Source organism: Symphalangus syndactylus, chromosome 12 (assembly GCF_028878055.3).
Source record: "Symphalangus syndactylus isolate Jambi chromosome 12, NHGRI_mSymSyn1-v2.1_pri, whole genome shotgun sequence".
Lineage (NCBI taxonomy): Eukaryota > Metazoa > Chordata > Mammalia > Primates > Hylobatidae > Symphalangus > Symphalangus syndactylus.
This window is the reverse complement of record NC_072441.2, coordinates 99,341,709-99,355,312: the sequence shown is the minus strand read 5'-3', so window position 1 is coordinate 99,355,312 and position 13,604 is coordinate 99,341,709. Positions and strand designations below refer to the sequence as shown.

The window sequence follows — 13,604 nt, the reverse complement described above, 5'->3', positions numbered from 1 at the left end:
TCACTTGAAACAATCAATTTCTAGGTTTATTTTTTACTTTTAATAAGCCAATACTATAAGAGCACCATTTCAGCACAACACAATCATTTGTGAAGTAAGGGGTTTTAATTGAGATCTGTGAAAATAGTTTATATGGGAAAGAGGTATGATGGCTCAGAGTGGTGTCAAGAACAGCTTTCTTTCTAAAATGAACCTGTAACTTTCCAACAACCTTCAAATGCACAGAAATCTTAGTTATCATTCTCTAGCATTAGATATAGTGGAGCTGGGAGAGGCTCAGGAATACCAGTGGTAGCCCTGGAGCCAGCCAGGGAAGCGAGAGGGTGGCCTTTACCATTTTAAATGGTTTATAACTGTGAAGGCAATATTGCTGTAAGAGAGGAATTGGAGCATTGTAAATCTACTGTGTGCATCTTCCATTTAGGAAATCTTTTACTTATAGGAAAATCAGAAAAATAGCCACAAGCAAAGCCAGAAAGCTAAAGAGTTTAAGAAAACTTTCAAAGGGAGATGGAGACTCTTGTACAACACGAGCTTTGATGACCTTGAATGTTCGGTCCCACTGGGTCATGATGGCATTTCTGGCTCCTTCCCATTTTCCTGGGCCAGTCAAGCGGAACTGGTATGGTGAGCATGGGCCAAAGAAGACGGTCAGAGCCAGATGTGGATCCGTTAGGAGCATAGAGAACAGGTTGGGTTTTGCATTGATATAGGTCAGGAGTTCATCTATGTATGTGATATAATCTGATTGTAAAGCTTTGCAGTAGCACAAGCCAAACCTTTATAAAAGGAAGATTGGGGGAAAAGGTGAAGAGAAAAAAATTAATAATGATAATCTTAGAACAAGTACAAGTGCCCAAAGCAAACAAATACTGCTGCAGAATTTGGGATGGTTTCTACATTTTCCCCTTTATTTCCCTACCTATCTAACGGTCTCCTTCTGTTTCTTAAATCAAGATGAGTCCCTTCAAAAGATACTTTATACATATGGCTTTTAATGGGTGCTCTGAGTGCTCATAATACATCTTAGTTCTTTTGTGAAATAATTAGCAATTTCTAGAGGAAAATATATTTTAAAATTTCTAAATCTTTATAAAATTCCATTATTCAGTAATAACAAATCCAGTGATTTGTATAATGTGAAAAGCCACAAAAATCTATAGGGTAAAATTCCCTGAAATGCTGGTATTAGGCTTTAATTAATTAATTAAATTTTTTCTTTTTCTTTTTTTTTTTTTTGAGACAAGGTCTTGCTCTGTCACCTAGGCTTGAGTGCAGTGGCATGATCATAGCTCACTGCAACCTTGAACTCCTCGGCTCAAGCGATCCTCCTGGCTCAGGAATAGGTGGGACTACAAGCATAAGCCACCACGCCTAAATAACTTTTATTTTTTTTGTAGGGATGGGGGCTTGCTATGTTGTCCAGGCTGGTCTCAAAGTCCTGAACTCAAATGATCCTCCTGCCTTAGCCTCCCAAAGTGCTGGGATTATAGGCGTGAGCCACTGCACCTGGCCCCTAAAATTGTTTGCTGACATGCGTGACAAGAAGATTTTCATTGTATAGCAGTTCTAATTAGTTATCTATTACACTGGAGTTCCATAATGAAGATCAAATCGTATCCCAGGTTGAGGATAAAGAAGAGACATCTAAAACGCTATTATTGTTTTGGAATTTGGTACCCTGACAAGGATAGATCAACCCTTGAAGTTTGGGAATATATATGAATAAGAGAGTGATAATAAGTTCCTTAGATGCAATGATTTTAAAACTTGCTGGGTTTTTTTTTTTTTTTTTTGCCACAGAATCTTTATTTCAAGTGAAAATGTATATCAAACGCAGAAACAGATGAACAGATAAAACAAAGTAGGTACAATCAGAAATGTTTTGGTTGGATTGAGAGTGAGAGAGGAGGGCCAAGACTCTTTACTTTGCTGGCTTCCATTGTCTCTAGCCTTGAGTGGTAGCCACAGAGCACAGCATAAGTGAAAACCTTTCCCATAGAGAAGTGCTCAATAAACTTTATTCTGAAAAAGGCCAGACAGTAAATGCCTCAGGCTTTGAGAGCAACATTACAGTTTCTATCTCAACTGCTAAACAACTTTGGTATTGTAACACAAAAACAGCCATTGACAATATGTAAATGAATAAACATGGCTGTGTTCTAATAAAATTTTATTTATGGCCCGTATGGTTTCCATTTCATATGATTTTTCACATATTACAAAATTTTATTTTTCTTCTTCCCTTTTTCCATCCTATTATAGTTGAAGAGCAAAAGCAACACTCTGAATAAAAACAACAGAGCTGATAAAGACTTGTTCAATGGGCCGGGCGCGGTGGCTCACGCTTGTAATCCCAGCACTTTGGGAGGCCGAGGCGGGCGGATCACGAGGTCAGGAGATCGAGACTACAGTGAAACCCCGTCTCTACTAAAAAAGACAAAAAATTAGCCAGGCGTGGTGGCGGGCGCCTGTAGTCCCAGCTACTCGGAGAGGCTGAGGCAGGAGAATGGCGTGAACCCGGGAGGCGGAGCTTGCAGTGAGCCGAGATTGCGCCACTGCACTCCAGCCTGGGCGACAGAGCGAGACTCCGTCTCAAAAAAAAAAAAAAAAAAGACTTGTTCAATGAATGAATGAGCAGACACTTCTAGTGTCAGAGTAAATAGGTACAACTGCTTGCCTGTTGATTATGGATACGATATGGAATAATGTACCTGGTAGATTAGGGTTAATTATGTAGCACTTGACTTGGAATCCAAACTCTATGTGATGCTAGAAAACCATGGGCTGAAGTGATGACTTTGGGGACATTAAAAATTCTAAATTCCCCTTTCCCTTCTCTCTTCTGAAATAGGCTCTCCTAGTATTTTTCTTCTAAGTCTCAGATGCTTCTTTTTTTCTCCAATGTAACTTTCATCTCTCTGCTGTTGTTTTTCTTTTTTCTTTTTTTTTTTTTTTTTTTTTTTTTTTTTTTTTTTTTTTACCAATTTCAGTTATAATTTAAAAAGGGTGCATTAAGTAGTTAACTTACCAACTGGGCTTGTTTTCTTTCCTTGCATTAATTTCCTCTATCATGACACTTGGTGGAGGTAACTTATTCACACCTGTAGGATTAAAATAAAAACCCCAAATGCATCTGAAGTTTAGGTCTAGCTGTTGACTTATGGATAAAGATGCTTTACTATGGCTCTCCTTTCATGTCTAATACCAGCTACTCATTGATCCTTCTGGCAAAAGTGTTAGCAGCCTGAGCTGACTGGTTGTATGCCCCTGGTAATAATGCCATCAGCTGAAAAGATAAGCATCTGGTCATCTCACTAATTATTTGATATAGCAGAACCTCACAACTGGTTTGGCTGAATGTTGTCACTCAGTTGCTTGAGTTTAAAAATTTTAACTGAGCCAGTTGATCCAGTCAACTGACAGAACTGTTAACTGTCATTTTGTTTTAGTCAAAATAACAGGTAGCTGGGTGCAGTGTGCATGACTGTAGTCTCTGCTACTCAGGAGGCTGAGGTAGGAGGATTGCTTGAGACCAGGAGTTTGAGGCTGCAGTAATCTATGATCATGCCTATGAATAGCCACTGTACACTAGTCTGGACAAGATAGTGAGACCCTGTCTCTTAAACATAAGAAAGAAAAAATATAACAGTTGACATAGATACAGCCTATATTTTTGACCCCGATATACCATTTATGCAGTAATGGAACAAATCATTATGACAGTATTACTAATTCAGCAAACAATAGAATGCATCCTGCTCTTAAAGATTCTGTTATTTTAAATAGAAGCCAGAGGAATAACAGTCTCAACATTTCGAGTATCCAGAATCACATGGCAAACCAAAAACACATGCCCTGCTATTTCTTACACTTACCTTTCAGGACTCGAACAGCCCACCGAGCTTGTGTTTCTCCTGTAGGTATCATGGAGCCCAAGGGTTTGATGAGGCCAATAACGGCCAGGGTTGGCTTTTGCAGATGTGCAGGGAAGATATACTTGTACAGTGAGGCCTGGCCATCTTCAACTTTCACTACAGACTCATCAAGGAAGGGGAAAGCAAATGTGTATCCAGTGGCAAAGACAATGATATCAATAGGCTCTTCCTTTGAAGTGTTGCTAAATACGACAGAGTTTTCCTTTACCTCTTTTACGCTTGGCCTGATGAACACTTTCCCAGTGATGATGCGGCCTGGGAGCTCATCATTTAGCACAAACTCTTTCAGCTGAGTCCTAAGCAAAAACGTGAACAGGGAGGAGACTTGTCAGTGAACAATACAGCCAGCTCTCCCGTCTCTTTACCTTCCTCTCTCATTCTGGGGCCCTCTCCTTGGTTGCACAAGAATTGCTGCAAGTCTTTGGAGATGTTACTTCAGTGGAAGGGGATTCATGAATGTTTAAGAAGGATTATAAAATATGCTTGCCATTTCCTAGAGTTTGGAAGCCTGAGGAGGAAGCCAGCACCTTCTCTAGCTTCTGTTTCTCTTGCTGATTTTTAGCATTCATCTATCACTGTCATTCTAGAGAGGACTGAGAGCTGAAGGGCTACAAGGGAAACCAGGGACTTCTAGATTGGATGAGAACTTCTGAAAGCTCCAGTCTCTTCCTTGGAAAAAGTTGTATAAGGGAAACATGCGTGTATTTAAAGGAACAAGGGCAGAATCGTCTTTTTCTGGCTATACCTTTGGAATCACAAGACAAACACTTTGTGAGTTGATCTTGTATAAGCTGAGCCATTTTTTGGGCCAAGGTCAATCTTGACAACGGGAAGAAGGCTCTACCATTAGAGAGATGGTGATGGGCAACTATGGGATTCAGTTTTTCCCACACAGTGAAACTAGGCAAGTGTGTTTCTTTTGTCAACAAAGTCATAGACAAATCATTCTCTTTTGGTTGCTACAGCTGAGGATCAAGTAACATGCCAAGGTGACAGAGTTCACTTACTACTCAGTGAGCTTGGGTAAGTGGCTGAATTTTGCTGTTTCAGTTTCTCCATAATAAAAGGATTATTATAATAATACTTAAAGTATTGCTGACAAGGTGAAATACATAATTTCACTTTCTGAGTACTTAAGAACAGTTAGCTGTTATTATCAAGCAAATTTGTATCAAGTGTTCCAACACATTCAGCCATGTTGCTGTGGTACTGCCTGGCTTGTATAGGCTGCTGGAAAGGCAGAGGCTCCTTCTTCCTAAAAGCCCTTGGCAGTCACATTATATTTACCTGTCTTCTGGTATTAAGCCATAATTCGCATGATTGAGCCAGTTGTTTATCTTTCGCGCCATCAACCAAGTCACAATTGGCGTTGGGAGGGAATTTCTCAGCATGTTCTGAAATCGTGTCATGAACACCATGTCCCATGGGTAGCCCGAGTCAAAGATTCGGCTGATCACCCATCCCCCTCCGGTGGTGCTGAGGAACACCTGGAAGCAATCAGAGACATCCCTTCATTTGACACTGTGAACAGGGCTAGCTGGTTCTGCTAGAGATTCAAGAAGTGTCATGAATGGAAAGGCACTGAAAAGTCTGCCACTCTCAAAATACATCCCTGACAAGATAGTATTGGTTCTTCTAACTTCTATTTTAAAGTTAATCCTTTTGAGATTAGGATTCAGAGCATCTAGAGTATTAAAATGCCTTAAGACATGGTATTGAATACCTATTATCGGCCAGCCTTTAGCAAACCATAGGGACATAAAGTCTACGTAAGGAAACAATGAACAGGTGATTGCTACTTTGTGTGCTCACTATCCTTGTAGGCAGTAAGAACAGGGCATGGCAGTATCAGAGTTGTCTACAGAGTTTCAGTGCAAACTATTGGCTTAAATGACAGCAAAATTCAGTACTACAATTACTTTTGGTATTTGTTCTCTTTAACATTGGCTGTTTGAGTTTACCAGTTGACTGAGTTCACAATGCTAATAGTTTTAGTACTTACACAGTAAGGAGTTTCCTGTACAATTGTTTACAAAGAGAATAATTAGTTAAGCAATCTGTTACTTTGCTGATATAAAACAGCTGATTTAACAGATTGTTTCTTCCCCCACCAAACTGGGGAGCCAGCAACTAGTATATATTAGTTAGCTGAATGGCCCTCAATGAGTTTACAGCATAGTTGAAAAGAAGATATATATGATAAAAGGTAATTTGCAATATTAAGAATTTAAAAGTGAAAACTGAGGGGTGCAAATTACAATATCACATACATTCTGAACAGGGAGAGATCACTTCGTGTTGGAGTGAGATATCTGGGAAGGTAAAGGTAGATTGTAATAAAAGAGAAAGGGGCTCTGAAGAAGAGAGAGGGGTAGCGTGAGCAAAGGGGAACTAAAGACAGGAACTGGAAAGTGCTACAGTTGATTATCATGCAAGAAACAGAAGTTAAAATTAAAATGGCAGATTTGGTCCAGATTATAGAAAACTCTCTGATGCAGAGCTGCTATATCTGCCATTTATTTTTTTCAGGTAAAGAGAATAATTAGAGGTTTTTCAGCATGAGAGTGCTATAATGAGAGCAGGCTCTTCTGAGGATTTGTTTATTGGTAGTTGGGGTCTAGATGGCTTGTTGTGGGTGGCAGTGACCTGTGGGTAGTGGTACAAGGCAAAAATAAAATCCAGGGCAAAACCCTTGAGAAGCCTGAAGGCAGGAGGTAGAAGAGGGTAGTTAGGAACGTAGGCTTTGAGTCAAAGAGACTTGGGTTTGAGAACTGGCTCTGCCACATGCTAGTGATAAGATTTTAGGCAGGTTTTTTAACTTCTCTAAGCCTTGGTTTCCTCATGTGCAGTCGAGGATACTAACAGTACCTACTTCAGTGGCTTGTTTTGATGATTGGTTAAAGTAGTGCAGTAAAAACACATTTAGTGCAGTTCCGGCCGCAGAATAATCCTAATAAATATTAACTATTTCTACAACTGTTATTAGGAGGACAATGCAATATCCTCAGTGTGAGGTAGCATGGACCTGATGAGGGTGTTGGTAATTAATAAGGAGAGGAAGGGGCAAATGGGAGATAGTAGCAGGAAAAAGTCGGTAGAATTTTCTAACCTATGGGACTGAGTAGGGAAGAAATATGTCCTGTAGCTCTTGTTGGATGGCTGGGAAAATGACAAAAAAAAAAAAAAAAAAAAAAAGTAAAAAGAAGTCAGAGAAGTTGGTTTTGGAGGAAAGATGACAACTGTAATTCACAGAAAAATTTGTGAACATTCAGTAAAAATTAAATTCCTTAGTAATCTGTTGTTTGCATGTGAGGCATTTTATTCCTTTAACATTTATCGTGGTGTCAAACACCATTTGCTTGAGGCATGCATCTTAAGATAAAGCTCTTCACCCAGTAACATCAGGAATGTACCTTTTCTGCCAGGTGACTGGCCTCCACAGCAATGTCTGTGCCAGAATTTCCCATTCCAATCACAAGGACTCTCTTCTCCTTAAATATATCTGGATGCTTATATTTCCGGCTATGAAAGTACTGGCCTTTAAAGGCATTAATACCTATAGAAAATAAAAGAGAAGTCACACAGAGAATTTACAGGATCAGTGAATGAAACATAACTATTTTTCAGTTGATAACATTCTTTTGAAAGATGATTTTGGTCATTTTTACTAGTATTCTCAAGTTTGAGAAAATATGAATACTTGACTTTACAAGACATTGGCAGGTAATTATTTAATGGGGGTTATTACTCCATCTCACTAGATGGGCCTCCAGTTTTATTTACTAGATAGTTAACTACTGAGCTGAAATACTGTGGCATAAAGACATATTAAGCAAAAGTATAAGGAGTCATTATCATTTTAAAGGTTGATAAAAGTCAACAGGACAATAATATCCTATTGATTAATACTTGATTTATATAAGCTTTTCACAAGCAAGGAGCAAGGACAAAGAAGCTTAAGGGAACTGTGAGTCAGTATCTGTTTTCAGAAAACTTTGTGACCTCTGCTATGTGCCTGGTACTGTGCTAGATGGTATGGGGGGTATAAGATAAAATGTTGTCCCTATTCACAAAGTTTCATGTTAGTTGGGGAAGTTCACTTGGTGACTGACTGTAACTCAGGCTAAGTTTGCTGGGTCGGCCAGAGTTGGCCCAGAGAAAAAGGAATGATGTCAGTTACACCAGGATTCAATCTACTGGGCTAACTCGATAGGATACCTTAGGCAGTGATGCTGACTCTTATTGAAAATCACATGAATGGAGAAGGTTTGAAAATACTCTTTTTTTTTTTTTTAACAGCAATAACTTAAGCAGAAAATACTCTTAAGACAACATTACATGATCAGAAGTAATATGTGCTAAACAAATAACTTCTGTTTTCTTAAAAAAAGTAATAAGACTTCTAGATTCTCAGAGGGAAAATGTATATACTTGCGGGGAGTGGCCTTACAAGGCCTGCTGGCTCTTTAGCTCACCTTGAATTAGTAGGAATCTAACACGAATCCAAGTTAAAACCTAACCACAACACAGAGCATTTGGAATTTAGCAAGGATGCAACCAAGTTCCAATATTTACTCAGTACAGGAACCCAATATGGATCAGAGAACTGTTGAGAAGAAGGAGCTGGAAAGCCTAAGCAGAAACATAGAATTATCTATGGATCTCATGTTATTTTAGATTCTCTTTGGATGGGCTTTGTTTTAGGGGGTCACAAATGGACAAAAATGAGACTCTGGCTGTCTCTTAACAGACTAATACTTTCTCTTATCTCACAGGAAGACAGAGTAAGAACTTACATTAGGTAAATGTGGCTGTGTTAGTAAGTAGCAGAATGCCCTATCTAAGAAAAAAATTATAATATAAAAAAGAAAAAAGGTAAATAGCAGAATGTATATATGTGAATGATAAAAGTAGTCATCTCGGGAAATCATACGTTTATTCTAACTGTGATACCTATTATTTTTACTACGACTTTTTAGTGCACCTTCTTTGGATACTGCTTCTAGAGCTTGTGATACATATTTTTAAATATCTTCAGTGAATTTGAATTTTTTTTGACAGTTAACAACCATTGCAAGGAGTATGTGCCATCTAAGCAAGTCTGCTGTAAGTCAGGAGATAGAGAGGTTGGGAGAACTCCTCTTCAAGTCTAAAATCACAGAATTTTAGAGCTCAAAGACTCCTTAATCATTTAGCCAGGGATTTTAAATTGGTAGTGGTTGATAAGATGGGTTTTAAGAAAGACTGCAAGCCTTGTAGAGCTCTTCTTGCTTGATTTGTGATGTATACTGTTGGTTAAAGTAATCCAAGCTGTTCAATTTGTGGGTGAATTTGAGGCTTAGAAAAGTTAAGTGAGAGACCCAAGACTATCAGCTAGGTGGTTGTATATGCTAGAATTCATACCTGCTGGGTCCCTACCTCTTCTACTCAAACTGAGCATATTGGCTCAATTGCTTTTAGGTATGCTTTATTATTTTAATCTGATGTAAACTTGTGTGACTTTGGGGGGCAAATCTAGGACCATGAGAGGTGTATGTTTAGGGTATTGGAATCCCTACAGGTCATATGGAGACTGTGATTTCTCCACTGGACTCCATAAAACTCTATTCATTCCTCCAATACAGGTTACATATTGCCTTATTCACCTCTATATTCTTAGCACCTAGTGCAATATACTGTAAGTGCTGAACAAATGTAGTTTACTCCCTATGCCATGGAACTTTCTGGATTCTTGCAGTGACTAGGTACTCCTTTCTGGAATTTTGGAGTGGATGGCTGCTCAGAGCCTTGCTCTACAGGCAAGAATGACAAAAAATTGGGTTGTCTTCTGTGATGATGAGATTCCATTATTGAATGGGTTCAAGACAAAGCTATGGAGCCTCTCTCAGAATTGCTGAAAAATAATTTCCTGCATTGGGAAGAAGACCGAACTCGGTTCTTTCCAATTCAATGATTCTATTCTCTGGCAATTTTCAAGATATGCTTTATCCTAATTTAACCTGATCTGAGTGACCTCTGGGGGCAGATCCAGAACCACAGCATGTTCATAAATTTATTGTGGTAAGATGAGTCTTGGGATCATTCTAGGCAATCATTCGATGATTTGGAGAAAAGTTTCTTAAAGTTTTAACTTTTTGAATGCTTGTTACAGATGAAATAAACCAAACCATTTCATTTTCTGTTCCATTGAGTTAAAATCCAGTTAAAATTTGGCATAGATTAACACGACTATGGTTGCAAAAGGCAGATAAGAAAACTGAGACCCAAAGATGTCTTAACTTGTCTCCCAAGACTAATCTCCCTCTTGACTATTGACCAGTGCCATAAACCTCTAATCTAATTGCTATCACTCACATAAAAGAAACAAATAGAAAAAATTACTTTTTTCTTTATTCACAGATTGACTTTTGTGGCCTCTAAACTCAACTTTGGCAGTGTGTACCTGCTGCAGAGGTTAATGACTTGTGTAAGCATCCCATGTCTTAGAAGACTTTCTGAGTGCTACCAGTCACTTGAGGGACATTGAATCTTGGTAAAGCATAAAACTGCTTATAAAGTTATCCATTTTGCTCTTATGTATTCACAGATTGTTTGGAACAAATGAAAGCCAAAAACTGGCCAGAAAATGCTGGCTAGAAAAAAACAAAACAAAACAAAACAAAACAAAAAAGCCTCCTCCTACCTCCCAACTTTAACTATTTAATGGAACAGCCATAGGAATTCATTCCCAGACCAATCAAGCATCAGAATGGCTCCCACGAGAAAACTTAAAGTTAGTTACAGAAAATGCTGTACCTGGAAAGGAGTCCAGTGGCAAATAAGGATTAGTAAGAAAGCCAGTGCAGACCATGACAGCATCAAAGATGGCTGACTCTTGCTTCTCTTCATGCATAGTGACCACCTCCCATTGGCCAGAGACAGCAAAATCTGAGCATTTTATTACACTACAGACTTTGGTCTGAAAAAGGAATCACAGATATGATTAGCAGTTGTCAATGTTCCATTAAGCACTTGCCAGTTGATGTACCATTGATATTTTAAAAGTTCTAGAACACAGAATAAACATAATTAATAAGTATAACCCTAGAAACCTAATCAGGTTACCAGACTAATGATTCCCTAGATGGAAGTAGTCTAAGCTTGGAGAGATATCTAAGACAAATGGTGGCATCCAAAAATTTTAAGTGATTTGCTCAAATTCTCACAGAAAGTGATAGAATCAGAATTAGAACCTAAGTTTCTGATGCCTTTTTCATTATTCTTTCTGTTATGCAACCTCATTTCTCACAGGGCTGTGTCTTTAACAAAAATTTCTTTGGCAGATACATGGGTAAGATATAATTGAAAACATAAATTTGGTCCTGTGTATATTAGCTTATGAGGTTTTATAGACTATGTTGCTGAAGTTTTTCCAGAACTAGAAAGCAATTGAAAAGTGCTAACATTATGGCCTGAATTTTTTTGAGAGTAGTCCACATTTCAAAGAATCTAATTTTGCTCTTAGTGAGTACATACATGTTCATGATTACCGGGCTTTGGTTCAGGAAATATATGTACAATAAATCTCAGACAAGTCAAATTTAAAAGGATAAATTATTCACTGACCAAGAGGCTTGCTATCTTTCTTTCCTTTTTTAAAGTTTTTAAAGAATACAGGCTTCTTAAGTCCCTCTTAATGGGTTCACTATCTGATTTATACTATTTGAAGTGCTTATTGTGTTTCTACATTTGTAGTGCAACTGTCTTTTCTAAAAGTAAATTTTCAGTTAGTTTAAAATCTTTCAAAATAGATTTATTTTTAATCATAAAAATAATAAATGTGTAGCCTGGGCAACATGGCAAAACCCCATCTTTACAAAAAAAATACAAAAAATTAGCCAGGTGTGGTGGCCCATGCCTGTAGTCCCAGCTACTCAGGAGGCTGATATGGGAGAATCACTTGTGCTGGGGAGGTCAAGGCTTCAGTGAGCCATGATAGTGTCATTGCACTCCAGCCTGGGCAACAGAGTGAGACCTTGTCTCAAAAAAAAGCTTGTCATTAAAAATTTGGAATATATACAGAGGAACGAGAAGCAAAACCAAACAAAATCAACTACAGATCACATTTGAGTAATAGCTATTTGTGTTTACTTTTTTTTTTTTTTTGAGATGGAGTCTTGCTCTGTTGCCCAGGCTGGAGTGCAGTGGTGCAATCTCGGCTCACTGCAACCTCCACTTCCCTGGTTCAAGAGATTCTCCTGCCTCAGCCTTCTGAGTAGCTGAGGCTACAGGCCCATGCCACCATGCCTGGCTAATTTTTTGTATTTTTAGTAGAGATGGGGTTTCACCGTGTTAGCCAGGATGGTCTTGATCTCCTGACTTCGTGATCCACCCACCTTGGCCCCCCAAAGTGCTGGGATTACAGGTATGAACCACCACACCTGGCCTTGTGTTTACTTTTTAAAACTTTGGTGAACATCTAGCTTTTTAAAAATTGTTCTAAAATGGCCTTGTGCCTGGCACAGTGGCTCATGCCTATAATCCCCACCCTTTGGGAGGCCAAGGCAGGAGGATAGCTTGAGCTCAGGAGTTCAAGACCACCCTGGGCGGCATAGTGAGACCTTATCTCTACTAAAAATTAAAAAAAAAATAGCCGGGCATGGTAGTATGTGCCTATAGTCCCAGCTATTAATAGTTGGGAGGCTGAGGTGGGAGGATTTCTTGAGCCTAGGAGGTAGAGGCGGCAGTGAGACAAGATCCTGCCACCATACTCCAGCCTGGCTGACAGAGACTTTGTTTCAAACAACAACAACAAAATAAAAAAGGTCTTGGGCAGCATGTGGTAAAGGAAATGCTTCAAATTCAGAAATTTTGATGTATTAAAAAGAAGATTTTTATATGTTGTATATATTCATTATGATAATGCTTTATTTTTACTGTGTCCATTGCAAAATAAGGAAGTGGAATAAAACACTCTTTGGAAATCTGTTTAGGAGGATGTATTAGTCCATTTTCACACTGCTGATAAAGACAGACTAGAGACTGGGCAATTTACAAAGGAAAAAGGTCTAATGGAGACCTCACAGTTCCATGTGACTGGGGAAGCATCACAATTACGGCAGGAGCAAAGAGGAGCAAGTCATATCTTACATGGATGATGTCAGGCAAAGAGAGAGCTTGTGCAGGGAAATTTTGCCTTCTAAAACCATCAGATCTTGTGAGACTTATTCACTATCACTAGAACAGCATGGGAAAGACCTACCCTCATGATTCAGTTACCTCCCACTGGGCCCCTCTCACAACATATGATAATTCAAGATGACATTTGGGTGGGGACACAGACAAACCATATTACTCTACCCCTGGCCCATCCCAAATCTCATGTCCTCACATTTCAAAAGCAATTATGCCTTCCCAACAGTACCCCCAAAGTCTTAACTCATTTTAGCATTAACTCAAAAGTCCACAGTCCAAAGTCTCAACTAAGACATGGCACGTCCCTTCCACCTATGAGCCTGTAAAATCAAAAGCTGGTTAGTTACTTCCTAGATACAGTGGGGGTACAGGCATTGGGTAAATACAGCCATTCCAAAGGGAGAAATTGGTCAAAACCAAGGGGCTACAGGCCCCATGCAAGTCCGAAATCCAGCAGGCCAGTCAAGTCTTAAAGCACCAAAATGATCGCCT

General features: G+C 39.0%; 1 protein-coding gene across 3 annotated transcripts in view; it reads right to left on the bottom strand.

The window, feature by feature from the left end:
* The window catches only part of FMO1 (flavin containing dimethylaniline monoxygenase 1), a 29,906-nt gene continuing 16,302 nt past the window's right edge, over positions 1 to 13,604 (bottom strand). Inside the window, exons 3-8 of one of the 3 annotated variants that reach the window (XM_063627267.1) lie at positions 10,734 to 10,896; positions 7,352 to 7,494; positions 5,226 to 5,425; positions 3,879 to 4,234; positions 3,032 to 3,104; positions 1 to 779 (exon numbers count right to left, since the gene is read on the bottom strand). In XM_063627267.1, the coding sequence (XP_063483337.1) occupies positions 437 to 779; positions 3,032 to 3,104; positions 3,879 to 4,234; positions 5,226 to 5,425; positions 7,352 to 7,494; positions 10,734 to 10,896 (1,278 nt within the window). In that variant the 3' untranslated portion in view covers positions 1 to 436. The remainder of the gene's footprint in view (positions 780 to 3,031; positions 3,105 to 3,878; positions 4,235 to 5,225; positions 5,426 to 7,351; positions 7,495 to 10,733; positions 10,897 to 13,604) is intronic. The other 2 variants (XM_063627268.1, XM_063627269.1) reach the window with 2 other exon arrangements.